The 21458-nt window shown below is 45.2% G+C and overlaps 2 protein-coding genes across 8 annotated transcripts in view; both read left to right on the top strand.

Annotated features, from left to right (window-relative positions):
- The first annotated feature begins 1121 nt into the window (after window positions 1–1121).
- deptor (DEP domain containing MTOR-interacting protein) lies at window positions 1122–15446 on the top strand. 4 transcript variants are annotated; one of them, XM_029838288.1, is made up of 11 exons: window positions 1122–1261; window positions 1335–1507; window positions 1686–1778; window positions 3606–3784; window positions 4127–4250; window positions 7260–7438; window positions 8836–9018; window positions 9663–9800; window positions 10805–10875; window positions 11190–11294; window positions 13327–15446. In XM_029838288.1, exons 3-11 carry the CDS (start codon window positions 1693–1695, stop codon window positions 13447–13449), a joined length of 1188 nt encoding a protein of 395 aa, XP_029694148.1. In that variant the 5' UTR covers window positions 1122–1261; window positions 1335–1507; window positions 1686–1692; the 3' UTR covers window positions 13450–15446. The 4 variants fall into 4 exon arrangements, 3 of the variants coding, with proteins under 3 accessions (XP_029694148.1, XP_011603814.1, XP_011603815.1); XR_003888879.1 differs by having other exon boundaries at window positions 1127–1507; window positions 13327–13526; window positions 14893–15446; XM_011605512.2 differs by having other exon boundaries at window positions 1127–1507.
- A 5733-nt stretch (window positions 15447–21179) lies between these two features.
- Window positions 21180–21458, top strand: part of col14a1a (collagen, type XIV, alpha 1a) — a 63871-nt gene continuing 63592 nt past the window's right edge. For all 4 annotated transcript variants that reach the window (XM_011605511.2, XM_011605509.2, XM_029838423.1 and 1 more), the window contains exon 1: window positions 21180–21417. The gene's annotated coding sequence lies outside the window, so the exon portion shown is untranslated. The remainder of the gene's footprint in view (window positions 21418–21458) is intronic.

Raw genomic sequence — 21458 nt, 5'->3', positions numbered from 1 at the left:
ACATCTGAGAGTCATTAAAATGAACTCTAATCATTATCCACCTCGGTGAGAACCGCTACATTTGGAAAATGAATGCGCGCATCAAGGTTTTAACTTAATTTAATTACGGGCCAAGATGATAACGCAGAATGAAACTGCATCTTATTTGTCCCATATTTGCCGACGTAATCGAGTAAGATGGCGAAAGGAACCCGTTTAGTTGTAATGTCCCAAATTCAGCCACCAGGTGGAGCAAGTTCCATTGTTTAAGTTGAGATTGTTTTCCCATTTAAGAAAAAACTAATTTTCCTTTCTGTAAATGCGGTCAATCCCAAAAGGGGCAAAGTTACTAATCTGGCAGATGCTTTAATAAAAAGAGCAGAAAATTATGATTCGAAAGTTCAATTTACGCGCTAATAATAATAATAATAATAATAATAATAATAATAATAATAATAATAATAATAATTACTGGCTTGATGAAGCAGGCAACGGTGTATTCTTTTATATCCTTTTTAATCAACAATACAATTGCAATGGAATATACTCAGTTAAGTTCCACGTCGTCTAAACTGTACAGCCTTATTTCTGCCATATCTGTCAATTATCACATCATCCATGCGTAATAAAAACACAAAAACTCAGCGACATAAAAAGAAACATCCATAAAAAGACTGATAAAATGGCAGATTGATAAAATATATCACCCATTGATAACCTATATTTAAAATGGATCACCACAGTATCATTTGGCACTAGATTGAAGCCGTCAGGCGGAAAATAAAACAGTCAACCACTAAATAAGTAGGTAGAGTGCAGTAAACTGGATGAAAGAAAGCTCTGGTTACAGACATGGCCTGTAAATATATGTTTGGCTTGTCTTTTCAGAAGAAAATCCTGAATTTATGGAGTTTACATTACTTATATAGCGTATTGTCTTCATAGTTTATAGTGCAAACAGCATAAAAGTCTTTAAAAGGTCCTCTAAACTCACCACCACCATTAATTAAGATTAACAACCACCAATTTCACCCTTTACGAAGCTTTCCCGCATGACGCGGTGTTGGAAACGAGCGCACCCAGGCGCCCCGTTAGCCCCGCCTCTCCGGTTAACTCCCCCACTGACGACACCAGAGTCCTCCCAATGCGGCCAGTTTGTACAAAGGACAGTGGCAGCGTCGTGGGGGAAAACGTGCCCCCGTCCCGTGTTGTGTGTCAGTCAGCATCGGTGACAAACCCGCTGGAGCTGCAGCGCTGAGAGCCGCCAAGCTTCCCCGCACAGGTGCGGCTTAACAGCGTTCGCACGGGGTCGAACCCGCATCTATGCATCGGTGTGGGTGTGCAGATGTCTGCAGGTTTTGGAGGAATTAAGAGGGGAGCGCGGCTGATGGAGATTCTTGGACTTTGGGCTCTGGGAGTTTCCGACTGGCTGCAAGTGTTGCCTTTAATTCCCGTCACGTAAAAGAAAAAAAAAAAATCTCGTCAAACGTCGGAGGGAAAAGATCAACTTCTTCATTGTATTGAACAGGTGAGAGGAGGGGGAAAGGACCGTGTGTATTTGAGATCAACCTTTGGATCGTTGCCTGTTTTCACATTTTTTATACGCCCTTTTTAAGAAAAGACAAAAGCATGTTAAAAGAACATGCGAGGCTGGCGCATTTTCCCCGCTGCAGAATGATGTCTTTGTTGTGTGCGTCGTGTTCCAGCACAAGCATGGACGGGATCGGGAACACCATGCAGAAGAAGGCTGCAGAGCTGGAGCGGCTGGCCGAGGTGCTGATCACCGGAGAGCAACTGAGGTGCGTGCTCCCGCCCTGACCGTGTCACCCTGGCAGGGAATTATCGGTGTTGGGATATGCATGAGGAGGAGCGGGTGTTGCACGCGCGGAGGTGTCCGACTCTCGGACCCAGTTGAAGCTCCGCTGCAGCAGAAAGACGTCCCAGTGCTCACTGCAGCAGGACCCCGCTGAGCTCCGCTGCCCTCATAAGCCAGCAGTCCATTCGGTTGCTCCAGTAACCTTTGAGCGGGGAACCATCAACTCTCTCACCCGGTATTATGATCCCCCCCTGCCCGTTCATTCAAAAGGGACGGTTGCACCACAAAGACTGGCATTTCGGACCCTTTGACCTAGTGTATGTTGTGTTGTTTTTTTCTTCCGAGGGCCCCCACGTGTTCCCGGTAATGAATAGAGGCTCAGTAGGTAAAGCATGGCATCAATGCCTGGAATTCCACCCCCCCCCCCCCCCAGCCCACTGAGTAAAATACCCTGAGTTGTAGTTTCCAGCTGGGGAGTAGACAGCAAGTTACTGCTGGTGATGAAGTAGAAATACGCGCCGTCCTGTTCTGCAAGTCCGTGAAAAGAGCTTGGCCACTCATGTCTGGATATGCTCTTGTGGGTTGTTTGTCCCCAAGTGTCTCTGCCGTGTGTGTGTGTGTGTGTGTGTGTGTGTGTGTTTATTGGTGTTCCTGGCACTGCTGCACTTTACACCGGGGGCTGCCAGCTGGCCGCACGGATGGCGTCTGTCCTCTTCTCCGCCGCTCCAGGGAAAGGTCTTGAGGTTTTAACCTTTGTCTGTGTGGAAGCGAAGCCCCCCAAAACAAGAACTTTCACCAGTTTTCATCGTTCTCTCACCCCACCTCCACCCCCACCCCAACCACTTCGACTCACAACCAGCGACCTTTGACACAAATATACTTCCTCCTATTGTCATAAAGTGATGCCAGCGCATCCTGCACATCTGGAGTGTCTCCATGTATGCCCGTAGCGTGCACTAGCATGGCAGGATGCACCGCCACTGTCAAGGTGATGAAACTGTGGGAAAGAAAACAAAACCGGCGCTGTTATGCTACAATAGTGCAGCCACTGGAGAGGATACGTTATAGCTTAATGATTGACGGCCATTCTCAATATTTGACCAGGATTTTTCCGATTTGAGTCAATAATTCAGAGAGTTTCAGCATGTGAGCAATAAAGGGGACCCGATCTGATAACAAACGCCTGACAGTGCATTATCTGGTATTTTGGTGTGCCCATTTGCAGCTGGCCATCCATTCATATGATGAGCTCCAGGCTGGGAGCCAATGTGACACTGATATCATGACAATCACGGCTGTTTCACAAAGTCTTGTGACCCGCTCGCGGCGGTGAGAAGGGCGTTTGTGATACGTTTGTGAGCATTTCCCCATTCTTTTAGTCATACACTGAGACAATTGTCAACATTGGAGCAAAACCTCCAAACCAGAATGCTTTGGGGAGCGATCCCAGGGTTGTCAGTGCTAATCCAGAGTGATGCTAGCCAGCTGCACAGACCCAGCAGGATGTGGAACTAGCTAGCTGCAGGAAGCCTGGCTGAAGCCGCAACGGGTTGTTTCACAACTCTCAGGCTCGGGGTCGTGTTGACGATGTGAAAGCAGCATTCAGGTCACCCAGAGAAACGGAGGAGCGCTGTTACGTCATCGTGGCGAATGCAATTGCATCAAGGGGAGAAAGAGTGTACGCGCATGAATGCAAAGAAGTTCTTCTGTGTACAGGTTCTCTACAGAGTCTTGAATTTCAAGCTGGTGTCTGTAGCATTGGTTGCTAAATGTGTTGTTTACCTTTGGTGACCCCTTCGCTGTCGGTCAGGCTGCGGCTCCACGAGGGGAAGGTGATCAAGGACCGCCGGCATCACCTGCGCACGTATCCCAACTGCTTCGTGGCCAAGGAGCTCATCGACTGGCTCATCGAGCACAAGGAGGCGATGGACCGAGACACGGCCATCAAGATCGTGCAGAAGCTTCTGGACCAGAGCATCGTTCACCACGGTGAGGTTGCGCCGTGTCCGTTCGGTCTTCTCACAGAGGAAATGCGGGCTCTTAGTCATTCTTGACATTTTCTGGGAAGGACGCGCACCTCTCGGCCCGTGTTTGGCTCCAGGGAAGCTGTTGCCAGACAGGCTGACGTTCAGCCATATTCCACCGTCGCAGCTGTAGCTGAATGATTTAATGATCATCAAAATTCCCATGAGCTCATTTACCAGCTGATATTTTAACTCCTCAGGTTGAAACGGGTTTTATCTGTATGCGTCCACGATGTCTGCTGCAGCGTTGCCATGGTTTCCCTGTCCCATGCTAATTTCATACCTCTGCTCGCTCCTGTGTTTCCAGTCTGCGACGAGCACCGAGAGTTCAAAGACCTGAAGCTGTTTTACCGCTTCCGGAAAGACGACGGCACCTTCCCGCTGGACAGCGAGGCCAAAGTCTTCATGAGGGGACAGAGGATCTATGAGAAGTACGAACACACAAACGCACCGCGCAGAACACCGACAACCAGTCGGACGAGTTTGTCAGAGATGAACTGCGAGATAGAGCTGCGAATTCTTGAGTCCTGAAGTGGAGGCAGCTATTCTCCAAACCTGTTACGTTTGGGCATCTTAAAGTCGATACAGCCTTTATTTTATCTGTTAATCTGCATTAGTGTCGAAGGGATTTGTTAAATTGGCAGCAGTCCTTAGAAATTACTTCTTCGACAAAATCTTTTATATGGTCAGCAAAGAACTGAGGGGTTAAAGGTTTAGACAGAATTTAACATTGACATTATACTTTTCTTCCTCTCTTTGGATACTTTCTGGTTTCACTCTTAAAGTTGAAGTGATTATTTACTGTGTGACTGTGTGACGCTTTGAACTCTGTTGTTGGTCAAAATGTGAACATATTGAGTTCATTACGGGACACCCGTCAAACATGCAGGTCAAGACCTCAAAGTCTGTCGTTTTAAATGTGATGCTTGAGAATATTCATATAGATTAATAAACGCAGAATGAGAAACACAAATGAAGTCAACACATAGTTTTAGTCTCCAAAAGACACAAACAGATCAATTTCCTCCTCTACTTATCCCACAACCAGCACAAGTAAACTCCAGTTTAGCACACACACACACACACACACACACACACACACACACACGTTGCGTAAGAGGAAGAAGAAATATAGTTCAAGGGAGACATCTGTCGTTTTAGCACTCCAAGCTATGTGTTTATGTAATCACCATGGTGCGGTGCAGGACACACACACACACACACACACACATACACACACACACACACATATGCAAACACACACTTCACTCAGCTTCATTCTTGATGTTTTTCTTAATGGTTCTTCTCTTTCCGTCCACCTCTCTGTCCTGCATCCTTCTTGGATGATGTTTGGAAAATCTGCTTCTCAGCCTCACAAACACATTAAAAATGCACAAGAGAGTTTTCCGAGATGGTCGTGTTGATCTTTTACTGCTGAGGCGAGTTGGAGTTGGAAATGCTAAATTCCCCGAGGGAATCAAACTAATCTGGTAACTTCTAAGATCCGAATACTGTCTGTGTTGGAACAGTTCAAAGTGTTCCTCCTGTGCAGCCTGGATGGGAATCTAAATCAGTCTCCATGTTTGGGGTCGGTGCAAAAATATCTCACTGTGCGGAGGAGTCCTAAAATTTGATCAAGACACTCACATGGGGTATGAAGACCTAAATACTTGACCTCACAATCCCGTTCTGTTCAGCTGGACTCTCTGAGGACGCATCAGTGTGAACACACACCACGCTACAATGGTGAACGCTCCTCAGTCCTGTTGCTATAGATACAAGCAAAGTCAAGAGCAGAGGTCCTGTGGACTGAAGTACATCCTGCTGGATGGGTGAGCAGCACAAGAAAAAAAACACAATCATCCAAACTGCCACAGGACTAGAGACTCTCGCTCCTCGGTCGGTCCCTCTTTAAATATTTGCTGTGGCTCGTTATTAGAGCCACCCCTCATGTGACAGGCTGGGAGCTCTTTGGCACCAGTGGGAACCTTTAACCTTTAAAGGATGGAAACTGAATACAAGAGAGTGATGAGCAGCCTGTTAAAAGCCTGCTTTTCTCAGTCTGACAGGGTTATTCCCTCACTTCCCCTGTTCATCTGTTTGTGTTTTATACGTATCATTCCTGCTGAAAACTGGCTAATTACATTAGCTGCTCCCTGTTGGTGAGAGTCCAACATTCTCTCCTGATTCTGTGAAGACTCTTGACAGTTCCCAGTTATTGCTCAAAAATGTAACTAATGTCAGTAATCGTACCATAAAGTGTTGCGTTTTCTCCGGACTATTTAGACCAATCCTAATCTGTTCGACCTTGATAAGATTTCACAGGTTGACCTGAGAATAAAGACAGTAAAACTGAGTCACATTCCACATGAAATGATTAAATGCCATTATCTGAGGGTGTGTCTGTTCCAGAATTCAACCTGGGCTCTTTGGGTTACAGGTCAGTGCTGCTCACTTATTGTTTTATGAATACAAACATCAAAATTAGCTGCTCTTTACCTCCCCAGCTGAGAGGATCTTGATAAATATGACCCACTTACTCACAGTCATAAAGCTGAGTGTTACGGTGCACGTGTAACGGCCTGGCCCGCTGTCATAAAGCCTGTGGCGTGGTGCTGCTGGAGGAACACCAGTGCTCCCAGCTTCATGCCATTTTCCAGGATACTTGGAGAATGCAGCGACTCTCCCGTGCACATGCAGCTTCTTCTTCTGTTGGTTTAAGATGTTGATAGGGATTAAATGGCATTGTATACACAGCCAAGTTTGGCGGAACATCGTGGCCTGTTATTTCTGGGCCGTATGTGGGGCGTAACAGAGCACCGAAGCTTCACATCCATCAAAATTTGACACATATAAGACAAGTTTGGCCAGCGTCAGCATAGAAAAGCTGTGTTTCTCCTACCGACCTCCTGCTAAAGCAGCTTTTACGTGGCTACTATAAGGCTACTCCTCTTACGGCTCTGCCTTTGCAAACACGTAGCTTGGTTTATCCCAAAGGTAACAGGCCTCCTGGCACCACTGAGCCCATATTTAGATGTTTTGTACATTTAATCTCTGTTAATTAAGCCAGTTTTATGGCAGCATCCAAAACAATCTCTTCAGTGAATGATTGATCGACTGATATGTGCAGTAGGAAGACAAAGTGGGTTATCTCGTGCGTTTTCTTTAACAGAATTAAGTTGAGCAAGTCCTTTTCTTGCATCCCCTGGGATTTCACCAAATTTGGACCTCTGTTTATTTCCAATAAAGCAGATCTGCAGTGGTTTTTCTCAACCTTTACCTTGTCATCGCGCTAATCTACTTGAGGAATAACAGTTCTGAGACGTCTGGAACCCTGCACTGCAGTGATTGTGCTTAATAAAACACATAGAAGCGTGTAGCAATGGGAGAGGTTGCTGGTTTGAATCCACATTAGAGTTGTGTGTATTTTTTGTCTCCAGGCTGATGAATACAGAAAACAACCTTTTACAGACCAGGGAGGAGGATGGCGGGGCGTTTGAGCGGGCGCTGGTGGCATCTGAGTTCATCGACTGGCTGCTGCAGGAGGGGGAGATGGGAACACGGGCAGAGGCGGAGCAGCTGGGACGGCGGCTCCTCGAGCACGGCATCGTCCAGCACGGTGAGGTTACTGCTCTCGGGGTAAAGTCCAGAAAATGCGATTCTCCCGCAGCGCCGGGCTCATCCGGGTCGCCTTTGCTTTGGCTACCACTGCAGACGTATCTTTACACTCAAACTTAACATGCTGGGCCAGTTTTGGACTACAGGTCGCTCTGGTGAGGATTGTGTTTCACCTGATTCTCTGACTCCGTCATGACCTGTCACATTTCAGGCCAGGGTCAGTAGTGAATCGAGTTACAGAGTGAAACACAGGGAACCCACGCCACCACACCACCCCACTGACCACTAGCACTTGGTACTTCGTGTCATCTTTCTAGAGAGAAAACAAGAAAGTAATTGTTTCACATAATAGAAGCGCCCCCCCACTTCTCTTCCTCACATATTGGCAGATCTTTGAGCCAATTAAAGGCCCATCTGGTCGCTGGTGGGAGTCCCTGTTGACACGAGCTCTGCATGAATTTGTTAAAAGAAAATTTGAACGCGAAGCGCACGCTGACCGCCGTGTGATAGCCCGCACTTGTGTTTTACGCTGAGATTCGGTTCTTTCTCCACCGCGTGACATCAAATTTGATTTACCGGTCACTCGGTCGCTAATGGTATTTTCACGGGAGGGGGGTGGGTCACAAGGTTTTGCTGCCAGCGTAGCTGCACACATTAGTGCGCTTCTGTTTGATGTAACTGTGCATTGTGTGTTACGCAGATGATAATTGGACTCATGCATTTACAGTCTTCAGCTTTATTAGAAGCTGTATGTTCAGAGCGTTTACAGAGAAAGAGATCATTGAAACTAGGGAGGCCAGCTGTGTGTGCACAGGTCACACACACACACACACACACACACACACACACACATGCGCGGTCTGGTGTATATAGAACGCAGGTCTAGATGCATCTGTAGTGTCTCTTTATCATTGTTAACCGTTGGCCAGCGCGGAGGCTGCTGAGACTGGCGGATCCCAGCACAAAGAACCAGGACAGTTCAGAAACAAACTGGGTGCACAGATCACACCAAGGTCCCGCAGTGATCTAAGGACGAACCGAAGAATTGACCAATTTTAATTCAGTACCCTTAAATGGCCATTAAATTTACTTGAAAAGGGGAGACAAATGCATTTTATTTCATTATCTACAGTGGAGCAACATGTTAAAGTCTAGAAACACTAAACCAACTGCAGAATTCGCTCATGTTGTCTGGCACATGTGAAATCCTCCCTGGGTCGGTTCAGGCCTCAGGTGGTGCAGTTTAGGTCAACGCTCCCCCTGGTCGCCTCCTGTTTGCTCAGCAGAGGTTTGTTTAGTCTGCGCTCCGCTGGTTTCAGAGTTCTGGTCCTGGCTGAGCTGGGCTCGAGTGTTTGGAGCTTTGGCATGATTCCCCCCTCTTATCCTCTCTGTCTGCAGTCACCAACAAGCATCACTTTGCTGACGGGCCGCTCCTCTACCAGTTCAGGATGAATTTCCGACGGCGGCGGCGGCTGATCGAACTTTTGCACGAGCGTGGCCGAGGCATCCCCGAGAGCCACGACAGCCCCTTCTGCCTCCGCAAGCAGAACTCGGATGGAGGCAACACCAGCTTCCTCTCAGGTAGAAGCACGTTTAGTTAAGACATTCCTCAAGTTTAGTGAGCACGCAGGGAGGACAACCGCAGTAACATATTAACTTTACAGACCAGGGAGGAGGCCCACACGCCCACACACGAGATAACCGGTGTCCTTGGTGATTTCTGCCACAGAGATAATAGAGGTTATGAGTGAGTTCTTTGATTGGGCCACAGTGGCTACAGTGATGCAGAAATGGACAGAAATAAATCATGCTGTCTCTAAATATGGCAGTGCAGTGAAATGCAGGGATTCTATAGAATAAATATAAAATAATGAAATAATTGTATTGTCTAAAATATGATGTGATGTGGGTTTCAGTAGAGGTGTGCAGGTGATAGAAAAGTTCATTATCCTGCACATTCAAACACTTGTTTCCCTTATTTCCACACAAATAATATGCATCATCAGATGCATGGAAATGGTGAATAATGGCTGCAACAAAGTGCTCCCAGTCCTGTCACAGGGAAGAGGGAGGAATCAGGATCAGGAGAAATTATCGGAAGAACGCTTTAGACACTCGGGGAAAGTTTTGCTGGCCCCAGTTAGATCAAGTCCATATCCTGCCTTTCTGTCCATATCCAGTTGGGTCTTTGTCTTCATTCTAATGTCTCTGTATGTGTGTGTCAGTGAGTCCCTCTAAAGAGATTAAGGTGGTGATCGGAGTTCGGCGGAGCAGCTTGAGCAGCAGCTGTGGCAGCAGCGGTTATTACAGCAGCAGTCCTACGCTCAGCAGCAGCCCACCCGTCCTTTGCAATCCCAAATCCGGTAAGATTAAGGGCAAGCACATACATCCTTGTACTTGTAGCTCCTTTATAGACAAAATATATTCCCCGGTACCTTAAACCCGTCAAAATGTCTTCACTTCCAAACAATGTCCACAAACCAATATAAATGTCTTCTGTTGAGGCAAATGTGGTTTGTACTTCATATGTGATCTGGTGGGTGCGATTGTGACCCTGCAGTCAGTGTTGTGCAACATTAGCTGTCCTCTTCAAACCAGCTTTACTCCACTGGCTACGCTGGTATGGAAGAACAATCAGGATCGTCATTCAGAAGAGTGCTTTCACTTGAGAGTGGCAATTTGGATAAAAAGCTAATGCCTTTAAGCGTGTGTGTGTGTGTGTGTGTTGCTTCCATGTTGTGTGTCGTTACTACTCTGAGGTTTCCTTTGGGCTGTTAAATCCCCCCAGAGTCCTTGAGGGAGTCTCTTTGTAGCAGCCGAGGCCCTCCAGCATGAGAGCTCACACACTCCATATACAATGAACAGGAAAAGGAAGGCGCACACAAAATTCCTCTCTGCGTAATGTGACTTTGAACATTTGTTTAGACAGAAGCGTCCAGCAACACAACACATTTAGAGCAGCGTGTGATGGTGCATAGTTCCTGGAAAGGGGCTCCTCTTTATTTATCTTAGATTATGGAAATATCCAAATCAAATTTCTCAATTGACTTGAGAAGAGGAGGAAAGCTTTGATCCTTTTAATGAGTATATAGGATGAACACATATGAATATAGGGATCTCTGTTCATATGTGGAGACATGAATAGTGTGACTGACTGTAAAGGTACGTTTTTGTTTTGTCACAGTCATGTCGGGGTGAGTAACAACTTGGAGATAGAGGTATAGCTAGATTTCTAGGAAATGACGAACCTCCAGGCTGTGTTCACATACAGCTGAATTCAGCTCTTTTGCACATTAACACACATGTGCACAGTATTTCCACACACGACTGAACATTTAATCATATGTCTTTGTGTCTCGTTCAACAGTTCTGAAGAGACAAGTGAGTCCAGAGGAGCTGCAGACGCCAGGAGGACCTTTCCTGAAGAAGACCTTCACTGTAAGCTCTGACACAGACTTCGGTTGCATAGATGTGAAACGCACAAAGTTGGGACTTTAATTACAGAACATGCATTCATTTATACCCCAATTTCCTCTCTCCTTCCAATGCCGTGTACAATGGAATGAACCCTTTCACATACCCACACCACACTTCCCACGCCAAAGACCTGCTTCCTTCAGGGCGAAACCGCCCGCTGAAGGATGTGGAAACTGTTGTGGACTGGGTGGAGATGTGCCAGCAGCAGCTAAAAACTGCAAGGTTGCAGATCTTCACGTCAGTTGTTTTATTTCCTGTTGGTGTTTTGCTCCCAGATTGTTGGCGATGCTGTGGGCTGGGGCTTCGTGGTCCGAGGCAGCAAACCCTGTCACATCCAGGCCGTGGACCCCGGTGGACCTGCGGCTGCTGCTGGCATGAAGGTAAATTTGAGAACCAGAAACGACCTCGCGTAGCGTGTGTGAATGAAGAGGTGGTTTATGACATAAAGAGAAGGTGCGCCTTGAATGTTTGTTCTCCGTCATTTGAGCTCTTGTAATCGAAGAAGGTTGCTTGAAAAAAATGAAACGAGATTGAAAAAACAGAAGAGAAAAGCTTCCTGGAGCCAAGGCCCATGTGAGGAAGGTGTGTTGGGTCAGGAGGAGAGAAGAGAAGCAGGAAAGATCCTGAAAGAGGCAAACAGGGTAGTCGTGGATTGGTTACCACAGCCGGCATGAAGGTATGTAGGCAGAGTGGCAGCAAGGAATCCTGGGAATGTGGAGTGCAGCAACTTAGACCACAACATGGATAAGGGTGAGGAGGACCAAGTGGAAAAAGCAGCTGGAGCCAGAAGAGGAAAATGGGAGAGCAACTAAGTCAGAAGGGACAGGATCGAATATTCCGGACGTCTTTTACGAAGAGGAGGGAAAAGGGGAGTGAAGGGTGAAGAAAAGATGGTATCGCTGAAAGAGGAAATAGCCTGCATTCAAATCCTATCACCTACTTTGGAATATCACTGTCCACGGTAATATTTAATTGCCAGCTAACTATGTTTACTCCCAGGTCATAAAGCGTGTGAATTCTGTGATTTACGCCCGCACGCCAAAAGGCCTGAGTGAGGCCAAACACCTTTTGAGAAGGAGAATATTTAACTAGGAATAGGAGATTTCTGCTCCCTCTCGACACAGTGCTGGGAGACAGCCCTGTCTTCATATCTGGAGCAGGTTGATAATTAAGCTGTAACGCAATACCGGAGAGGCAGCAGAGCCCTGTGAGGTGTCAAAAAGAAAGCTGCACCCGCTGACCTCAGGGGGCGAGGTAGTAAAGTGCATTACGGGGCTCTTCACATCACGCACAGGCGTCCTGTCCACCACTTTGCGCCTGCTCGTGGGCTTTTTTCCCACCGCACACAAGACGCAAACATCAGCACTACTGTGATATAAGGGGCCCGAGCTCTCCCGCAGCTGGTGGAACCAGTGCTGATGCACTTCTGTGAGGCGGCGATCACAACAGTGTTTGTCCAATGAGATACCGTTTACCATTTCCACCTCCCACCACCAGTGAGTTTAGTAGAACAGTCGAACCCTCATAGTTTCATCTGTAGGTGTCTGATTCCCAAAGTCTCAGCCCTTCTTGTGATATTGCACAGCTGTTTCTCTCCACTGAGTGTTGTTTACGGGCTCCACACGTCTCCTGTTTATGCGTGTTGGTCCCCCCCCCCCCTCGACGCGCATGTGAGTTTAACCCTGCGAGGAGCCGACTGGTCCGGCTGGGCCCGGGCCAAGAGCAACAAGGCCACCGCCTGAAAGGAGAGATGCATCACCAGGAGAGAAAAGACAGGAGGTTTTAAAAATAAACGTGAAATGCAGTGAAAAAGGAATCATTTTACCACACAGATGTCTTTGAGGGAACGTATTTAGAATTTACAGGGTACAGGTTGACCAAACCTGACAAAACTTGAATTGGGTGAGGGTCTGAACCCCCCCTCTGTCTCTCTATCGCTCTTAATGAGTCCTCCGCTCCGTCAGTCCCTCCTCTCCCAAAACAACTGCAACAGCAGCGACGTGGATTTAAGCGTCTGCGCTGTCAGACACTTCCTCATCTGTGAGCCACATCTGGAACAGCTTTGCTTCCATCGTCGCTCAGCAGGCTGTTCTTTGCATTTTTTTTTACATTTTTTTTGCATGTTAAAAGAAGAGAGTGCAGAACGTGGCTCAGACAGGGTCGACCTTATCTGGGTCCGACCCGCTCAGCTGGAGCTGCTGGTAATCAGCGATAACAGAGGTGCGGTCCCGGCGTGACCAGGGAGTGATTCCATCGCGGCTCTTGAATCAGCGCTTGTTGACCTGTCTATGCTACAAGGCTAAATTCTTTATAATGCTGTTAAATTATGCAGTGAATAAATTCTCTTCACGAGGGATAAAAGTCAAACCCATCGTTGCCGCACCATCATTCACGCGGCTTCTCTTTGTTCAGGTGTGCCAGTTTGTGGTGTCTGTGAATGGACTGAACGTCCTCTCCCAAGACTACCGGACCGTCAGTAACCTGATCCTGACCGGACCCAGGACAATCGTCATGGAGGTGATGGAGGAGGCATAAGCACGAGGAGACGAAGGACCGACTCCCCCACGCCTGGATGAGTAGTGCGGCGGCGGCACAAGAACTATCAGGAATCGGTACGACCTAGAGGTTCAACGCACACGCACGCCTGCGGCCATGTTTGGAGAAGGTGGATGACTTACAGATGCAGTGTGTTCAAGAATTCAAGTCACGTAAAGGAAGTCCACCCGTAGGACGTAGACACACAACTAGCACTTAATTAAGGGGGAAAGTGCCATAACTCTTATATTTAAGAAATCATCATGAAGCATTTATATAAATCAAATGGTTGAATTTCAACCCATTAGCATAAACTATAGAGTTGAGGAATATTTAGTGTTGACACCAGTCAGTGACCTCTACTAGTTCCTGTTCTAGCAGACGGTCGGTGTCTTGTTGCTGCCTCCTAGAGGGAAGACAAAATAAGACACCGAGAGACCGTCTGTCCCAGAGTAGATCTTTGGAGAAAATATTCTTTTAAATAAAAATGACCCCCCCACCCTAGATGTTGTGTAGGTGCTAGGATTTATTCTACTAAAAGAACTGCAGTATTAAACTGTATGTGACATTAATGGCACAGTGTACATAGGAAAGTTAGTCACAGGTTTATGCATAAACATTGTAAAGAAACCCTGAAACCTCATAAACGTGCACTGAAAATTAAGGATTTGGAAGATAAACAGTAACAGAAAATCTTCACTGGAATTATTTAGCTCTTCTATCAAAAAATACATTTTCAAATAAAATTTAGATACTAAGGGGAAAAGCACACTCAGTTTACTGAAAATGTAGCATTTGCATTGATGTTGGCCATTTGAATATAGAAAGGGCTTTGTGCGCTTTAAAAAAATTGTACAAAAGCTTTGTTTTAAAAAGTCAAATTCAGAAAACCCCCACAGAGACTATAGAAAGATCTCCTAACAGCAGCATAAAACCTGCACATTTTATTTAATTGTATTGTTATTAATTAAGTATGTGATTGAAACAACAAAGTCTTACAGTCATTAAGAGCCTGAGGTGTGTTTCTAGCTGGCATTAAAGCTAATAATATTAATAATACGTATATGTGGTCATACAGAAAGTGTCTGTACTCAGTGAGCAAACAATCCATTACTTTTCTCCTTTTAGAACCAATAAAACTGCCCGGTTTGTGGACTAGACACAGCAATAACAGCAATAACTTTTTAACTTTTTCCTCATGAGCTACCTTCAGGAAATCTATAATGCCAAACCATCTAACGTACAATCAGCCTTCGAGTGTTTTTCAGCACATATCTCATGTTTTTTTGTTTTGTTGTTTTTTTGTTTTAACTCTCAGGACTGACTGAATGAATTGAAAGTATTGTTGTATAACAGGTTCACATCATGTTTCCTGTGTCGGCATGTGAGTCCAGGCTCTGATGGTGTTTTGTTCAAACATCACTTCTGATCCCAAATTTTCAGAGTTAAGCAGAAACTGTCTGAAGGGAGGTTTGGAAAGTGCACGAAGGCAGTTGTGGTGGAAGCGTTGAGGAAGCATAAACATGCTGAGTGAGTGTTTCAGAATGTTTTAGAATTCTCTGAACCGGCTCTGACTGTTGAAAAATAATCCTCAAAGGATTTTGCTGCTAATCACAACTGTGCTCACCCAGGTCCTTGGTTTGGTTCCAGCTCTGTTATCTCTGAATGGGAGTTTAAAGTGATCGTGGCTCACTTCCATTGACAATCATCTTTCTTCTTTAGATCCGACAGCCTACAAAAGCACAACAGCCCTTTTTTACTCTGACTGATGCTGTACTGCCTTCTGTCTTTGATACTGCGCTATCCTGTTTTGATTATCAGTTCAGTAAATCAATGAAGGGATTCTTCATTTCGTATTCCTGTCACCAGGAGTAGAATGTTGGGTTTGATAAGCTCACAGTAGCACAGTCTGTGTTTCACAAAGCTCTTTCTGATGTATGAAATAGTTGGTTCAATAAACGAATCTCTGAACCCGAAGCTTCGTCTTCAGACCCGAAGATCATCTTCTCATTATTTTTCTTGCATGTCTGCCTATTGATAGTGGAGAAAAGAGGATGTGCCTCTCAAGTCATGAACAAAAATAACTGAACTTCAGCTTACAGAAGATAATGTGACCTTCATCTTGTGAAAAACCACACGTTCCTCTTTTTTCTGTATTATCACAGCACATGTTCCAAATCAGTGCACGTGTTCATTTGCTCAAGAGGCGGATAGTAAACAAACAAACAAACAAGCGATAAACTAAATGTACTTGGGGGGGGGGGGGGCGCACAATCCCCTGACATAAATCAGAAGGCAGGCAGAGATTTACTGGAAAAATTATAAATAGTACAAATCGTGTCTATTTTTCCTTTTTGTCTGTTTTGTGATGGTGTTAAGATGCATTACTTGTATGCTACCAGCAGGGGGAAACCTCGTACTGCCAGCGTAAGATAAAGGCGCCTTTTCCTTCTATTTCTTTCTTTTTTGCCCTTTATGAATGCATAAAAATATATTTGCAAAAAAAGAAATCACCCCAAATCAGAAACGCCATATAATGATAGATGGAGAGCAGTAAATTTGTTTACTTTCATATTACTGATGTCCATTTATTTATTTATTTTTATTTATCAACATTGAGTTCAACAACATACTTGAGCACTTGTCTCAAACCGCACAGACTTGAGAGCGTGATGCATTAAAACAGGAATTGTTTTAACAGGCTTTGCTGCTAAAATGCAAAAGAAAATATACGATACTGCTGGACTGGTTTAATCATGGCGCAGATAAATATCTGCTTCTGCAAGAAAATGATTAACCCTCCAGACAGGGTTTTCTCTCACTGAATTGCTTGTGTGCACACAGGTTTCTGTCTACCCTCTTTATCTCCATCACCCATACATTTTCAGGCCAGAGTCAACAGAAATAGACCCTCATCAATTTCCCTCCATTTATAATTCATCTGTCCTTGTATTCACCAACCTGGATCCCAGGGTACCTTCGACTTATTCATCCATCTGTGTGTTTATTCTCGGCATCTGATGCATCTGCACAGGAAATTAAGCACATATACACACGCCTGCTGGATGCATTCCTTGAGGGGAAGATCTAAAAAGATTAGGAGGTCTCCCATTTAAAGCATAAGTGAAACAGCTGATAAGAAATGTGTTTATTTAACAAGAGAAGCAGCAGACAGCTCATAAACAATTTATGAGGTTAGCAGAGAATACATGGGTTTCGGTGAACCGTGTGTATTTTTATGAGTGAATTATGTTTTATTATTAGGAGCTCAGAGGAGTACAGCTCCGACGAGATGCAGCGCTGCCAAAGTTTTGATTCCGCTGAGGCCAAAATAGCAGAAAATGCATGTGTTGAGAGGAGTCTGGGATGAGAGCATTCACATAGTTTACAAGATTGTAATAGACTGAAAACCCCAGTTGCTTTAGTTAAAGGAACACCAGTGCAGGGACAAACCAATCAAAAGTCAAATAAGAAAATCCTGTTGTTAAAGTGACCAAAGCCAAAACATACAAGTATAAAGGGCAAAATAAGAACCAAAACAGGACAGATCAGATTGTCTTTCTTCACATCCTTTTTTGGGTGATGTTTTTCCAAACGTTTTTATTTGAAGTATGATTTTGTGAATAAGCAAGATAAAATCACTCCCCTCAAAAAAAAAGTGTTGAAGGAGGCTTTGACACGGAGCGAACAAATGCGACTGCAGGACTGATGGAACAACGGCAATAAAGTGAAGGGCGGAAAGAAAAGAGGTGTATGAATGGCTCTTCATTGTCTGAATGCCTTGGAGGTACGTTTTAGGGATTGCAGGTCATCCTCTTCCCCATTCCCGTCCATCAGGACAGAAATCAGGACGAGTCACAGCGTGCAGAAGCAAAACACACTCGCAATGCAGCAAAGAATATAGAAGAATAGTTTTCTTCATGAAGGTGGATGTGCGATCACCATGTCTTTGCTCACGAGTGTCACATTTTATCGTTATATTCAACGCATGAAAACCGCCCATTTTGCTTTAGTGCATGAATACAACCATATGCAGGGTAACAATAAGACATTTTAAGTCATTTAGTGATCACAAATGGGGGGAAAAACCCACATGAAAACATGCGGTTGTGTGTTATCATCCTACATGTAATATGAATCATTAAAAATGAGAGGTAATGACATATTTGAGCATATTTACATGTTGCCCAGCATTATATAGAAAAGTTCTGTTGTCTTTTGCCCTACGGAGGTCAATACTTTCTCAAGTTTATGTACATATAGTTATGAGTGGAATTCCACAGGGTAGTGTATGAAGTTCATTAGAATTTTAAAAAGTTTAGCAACACCCTCAGAATGAGCGAGGTAAATGTAGGCAGATGATGAGATGGGGAATACGTCTCATGTCCAGCAAAAAAGTAAAGGTGAATTATGTCAACATTGTGGATCAGACTGCAACTTCAGCGCCATTATTCCAGACCTGTAACATCACAGACACCCGTCGCTCTGTGAATAAGTAGCTTATCAAGCAATCACAGCTAGCCGGGTGGGCAGAAACGGGATTAATCAAGCGAATTTCCAAGGTCTGAGGGTTGTTTGAATGTAACGTTAAACAACACTCAGGGCAACCAACAGTAAAACCTCTGTCCGTCTCCTTAGGTGGGCTCTTAAATCAATAACACTATTTCCCTGCATCCATCACCTCCGGCCCTTCTCAGCGTGAAAAGTTGGATAACGGTCTCAAGAGCTGCCAGGTTAGCAGCAGTCTGGGAACAGCAAGGCCAATGCCAGATGACACGGCGGCTAATGACTGTGACTAGCTGCACTAATCAGTAGTCTGTGGTCAGCTGAGTCCACCGCTGCCCTAATATTACCCTGCTGTTTGTTATTAACACATGGCTCCACAATGTGTCTGACTCTGTGTGTGTGTGTGTGCGTGTGTGTGCCCCAGAAAAAAGGTCAAAACTCACAAAATGAGGTGTGTCTGAGTTCAGGTCTATGCACACATTTGTACGTGTCAACTCTATTTGAACTTGTGTGGGTCAGGACTTTTGTTTGAGCTTCCAAGCCAAACAAACGGTCTTAAACCCGTGTGTGTCCGTGTGTGTGCATGTCGTGACGAGGCATTCTGGATTGAGTGCTTAGCACCCCCCCACCCCCCCCACCCAGGGTTAGGGTTCTCTGAAACTTGCTGTAGGGCAGGGGTCTCCTGCGCAAAAGAGAAGAGTTTGAAACCTCCTAGCTATGAAAAATGATTATTTGTGTCTTTAGGTGTGTGTTTAAGTGTAGGAGAGATATTTCCTGCACAAAACCGAGATACTGAGATTACCGGGGGGTTGTGAATGAACGATTGAAGGAACTCTTCACCTGACTGTCTTAGTTCAGTTCAAACTTAAACACACGCTTCTTTAAACACTGATCCAAAGGTTCCTGTTTCCTGGAATAAATCTTCTGCTGCCTGGAAAATTGCGCTTTCTGTGTTTGTCTAAGCAACAACGCCGTCCAGTTTATACTAATTATGGTGAGGGGCAGGAAAAATGACAGGCCGCGGTGGAGTTTGATCACTTTTATTATCACAATATGTTGGTTACGTGCAAACAGTGTGGGTGCACATCAAAGGCAACGCCACTGGAATCAAGGAAACAGCTGCAGCGTGGATTATCGATCAAAGTTGTGTCTCAGCTGTTGCCCAGAACTTCGAAAAGGTGCATAATTTAGGTAAAAATATGCTTGTGGAGGCCTGAAATGGATCAGTCACAGTTGGTTTGTCGTGTCTGGTGCTGGTAATCCCTTCCCAAAAGTTTTTCTTTCACTCTGTCACGTTTAAAAGTATGAGCGGATCTGCATTTTTCTAATTCCTGTGGTGTTTTATCGGTAAAGTTATTTGAGGTGAAGTGAAGTAACCCACATGTCGTGTCACAGACTGCCTGCACCAGTGGAGAAAACAGATATTTGCAAAGACTTTGAAAAGTTGCTGAAGCTTCACAGTTGGACCATATGGCGCTAAGCTAAGTGACCCATGGATCAGCTCATGAGTGATGCATTTATTCACCAGAGCTACGGTGATGAGATGGAGGGAGACGGCCAAGACGCAGGATGGGGACACACAGAGTGATCAAAATGCAAAGAAAGAACGTGATGAAGTCAAAGAGAAACTCGATAAAAGACGGGGGAGGTGAATAAAAGTCCGCTCTAGAATGCAGGACCTCAAAGACATGCAGCTTCTTTAACACAGATTAAAAGAAAGACAAGGCTTTAATGTGGTCTGTATTAGTAAATTGTATGATTTATCTTGGATTTTGAATCTGCGCATAACAACATAGTCAGCCAGCACTAAAGAAACTTGGAGAAAACTCACACATGCAGAGCAATCCATGGAAAAAGAAATCAAGTATGGGCAAAAATGAGCTTTAAACATTAGTGAAACAGCACCAAAAATCTAGCGTATATATCTTCCATCATTCCACATTTGTGTAAACAGAGGAGAGCTTAGCGACTATGAGGAATTTAAATTCCTCGTTCCTCATATATAAAGGATATAAATATAACCACATTAATCCGGTTTTATAGATCATGTAAAGGTCAAAGGGTCTGGCCCTCCCTGCAGACACACAGTAGCAGAGCATCTGCCAGCGCTGTATTTGTTTAGTGAGCAAACTGGCAGCAGATGAAGTGATGACAGACAGACAGACAGACAGACAGACAGGAAGACAGGAAGACAGGAAGGACCAAGGGGAAGAGGAGGATGGAGGGAGGGGGAAGAATCCTTATCCACTTGATTATAGTGTTTGTGGCGCTTGGACAGTTGCTTGGCCAGCCGCTGTGTGTGTGTGTGTGTGTGTGTGTGTGTGTGTGTGTGTGTGTGTGTGTGTGTGTGTGTGGACGCACCTGGACTTCAGCTATTCAGCGTTTCAACTCGACCAGCTACTGGTGCATTTCTCTCTGCTCTCTGTTTCCCATGACTCCCACTCCTCTCCCCTCAGGCTCAGTCACAAAGACGAACCTCGGCATATAGAGGAGGATTACACAAGTGCACCCGAAGCTTTTTCCGTGGCCCGAGAGAAGAAGAAAGTATTGCTCACTTAAGATAAGAAAAGAAAGAGTTTTGATCTGAAATATAAGACGTTTCCCACTCGCTCGTGTGCCCACTGGATGTGAAAATAGCCACCAGTTTCCCTAAAGAACTGGGAAAAGACACATTATCCATCATAAGTCACACGCAAAAGAAATAACGACGCAAATTAGTCAAGAGTTGATCAGTAGTGACGTAACAGTTGTTAAAGCCTGTTTGATGTTGAGCCATCAATCACTAAAAGAAAAACATCTCTCTGTCTGTTCATAATCACTTCTTAAAGTTTGTTTTGTGTATTGGCCATAATAATTACACAATTTAAGACTCTGTTTCTTCTAACGTACTCTTTTTTTTGGAGAACCACTTGCGTTAAACTGCGTCATTGCGCCTTTATCGGAGCTCAACGCGCGGCGAAGAACGGTCAAGCACCTGCTCCGGGAGCGCGCACTGAGCTCTGTCCTTCCGAGTGAAACACACGGATTGAGTTGTAGCATTAAATCCACATCGCAGTTTATCTAATTGTGATTGCAGAAGTGCACAAGAAAGATCCTTAAAAAAAACTCCGCAGGTTGGCGGAAGAGGCTTTTACGCAGCCTCTCTCTCTCTCCCTCTCTCCCTCTCTCCCTCCATCTCTCTCTCTCTCTCTCTAAAATGAACTGGAGGTTAGAAGACTGTGAGACTGTGACAGGAGAGTAACAACCGGAGGGAGGGATGGCTAAATAACGACCAGAGGAACACCCACTCCGGACTGACCCAATTGCATCCGGACAGAGAGAGAGAGAAAGCGAGAGAGAGGAAGAGAGGAAGGAAAGAAAGAGGGAGAGGAGAGAGCAGCCCACTGAGAGGCAGCAGTCGTTGGCATTCAGAGGATTATTTCCTTTGGGAATAGCTGGCGCCGTGAATCGATGATCGGAGAGGTACGAGGCGCGAATTCATTCATAGACGCACACGTGTTTGT

Source organism: Takifugu rubripes, chromosome 7, assembly GCF_901000725.2.
Source record: "Takifugu rubripes chromosome 7, fTakRub1.2, whole genome shotgun sequence".
Taxonomy (NCBI): domain Eukaryota; kingdom Metazoa; phylum Chordata; class Actinopteri; order Tetraodontiformes; family Tetraodontidae; genus Takifugu; species Takifugu rubripes.
Note: the sequence above shows the minus strand (reverse complement) of the source record. Positions and strands in the feature narration are given on the sequence as shown.

Excerpts from the sequence above, each read along its gene's own strand:
- deptor (XM_029838288.1), top strand. The coding sequence starts at position 1,693 with ATGGACGGGATCGGGAACACCATGCAGAAGAAGGCTGCAGAGCTGGAG. Across the intron at positions 4,251-7,259 it reads GGACAGAGGATCTATGAGAA|GCTGATGAATACAGAAAACA; the intron begins GTACGAACACAC and ends TTTTGTCTCCAG. Across the intron at positions 10,876-11,189 it reads TCCTGAAGAAGACCTTCACT|ATTGTTGGCGATGCTGTGGG; the intron begins GTAAGCTCTGAC and ends TTTTGCTCCCAG.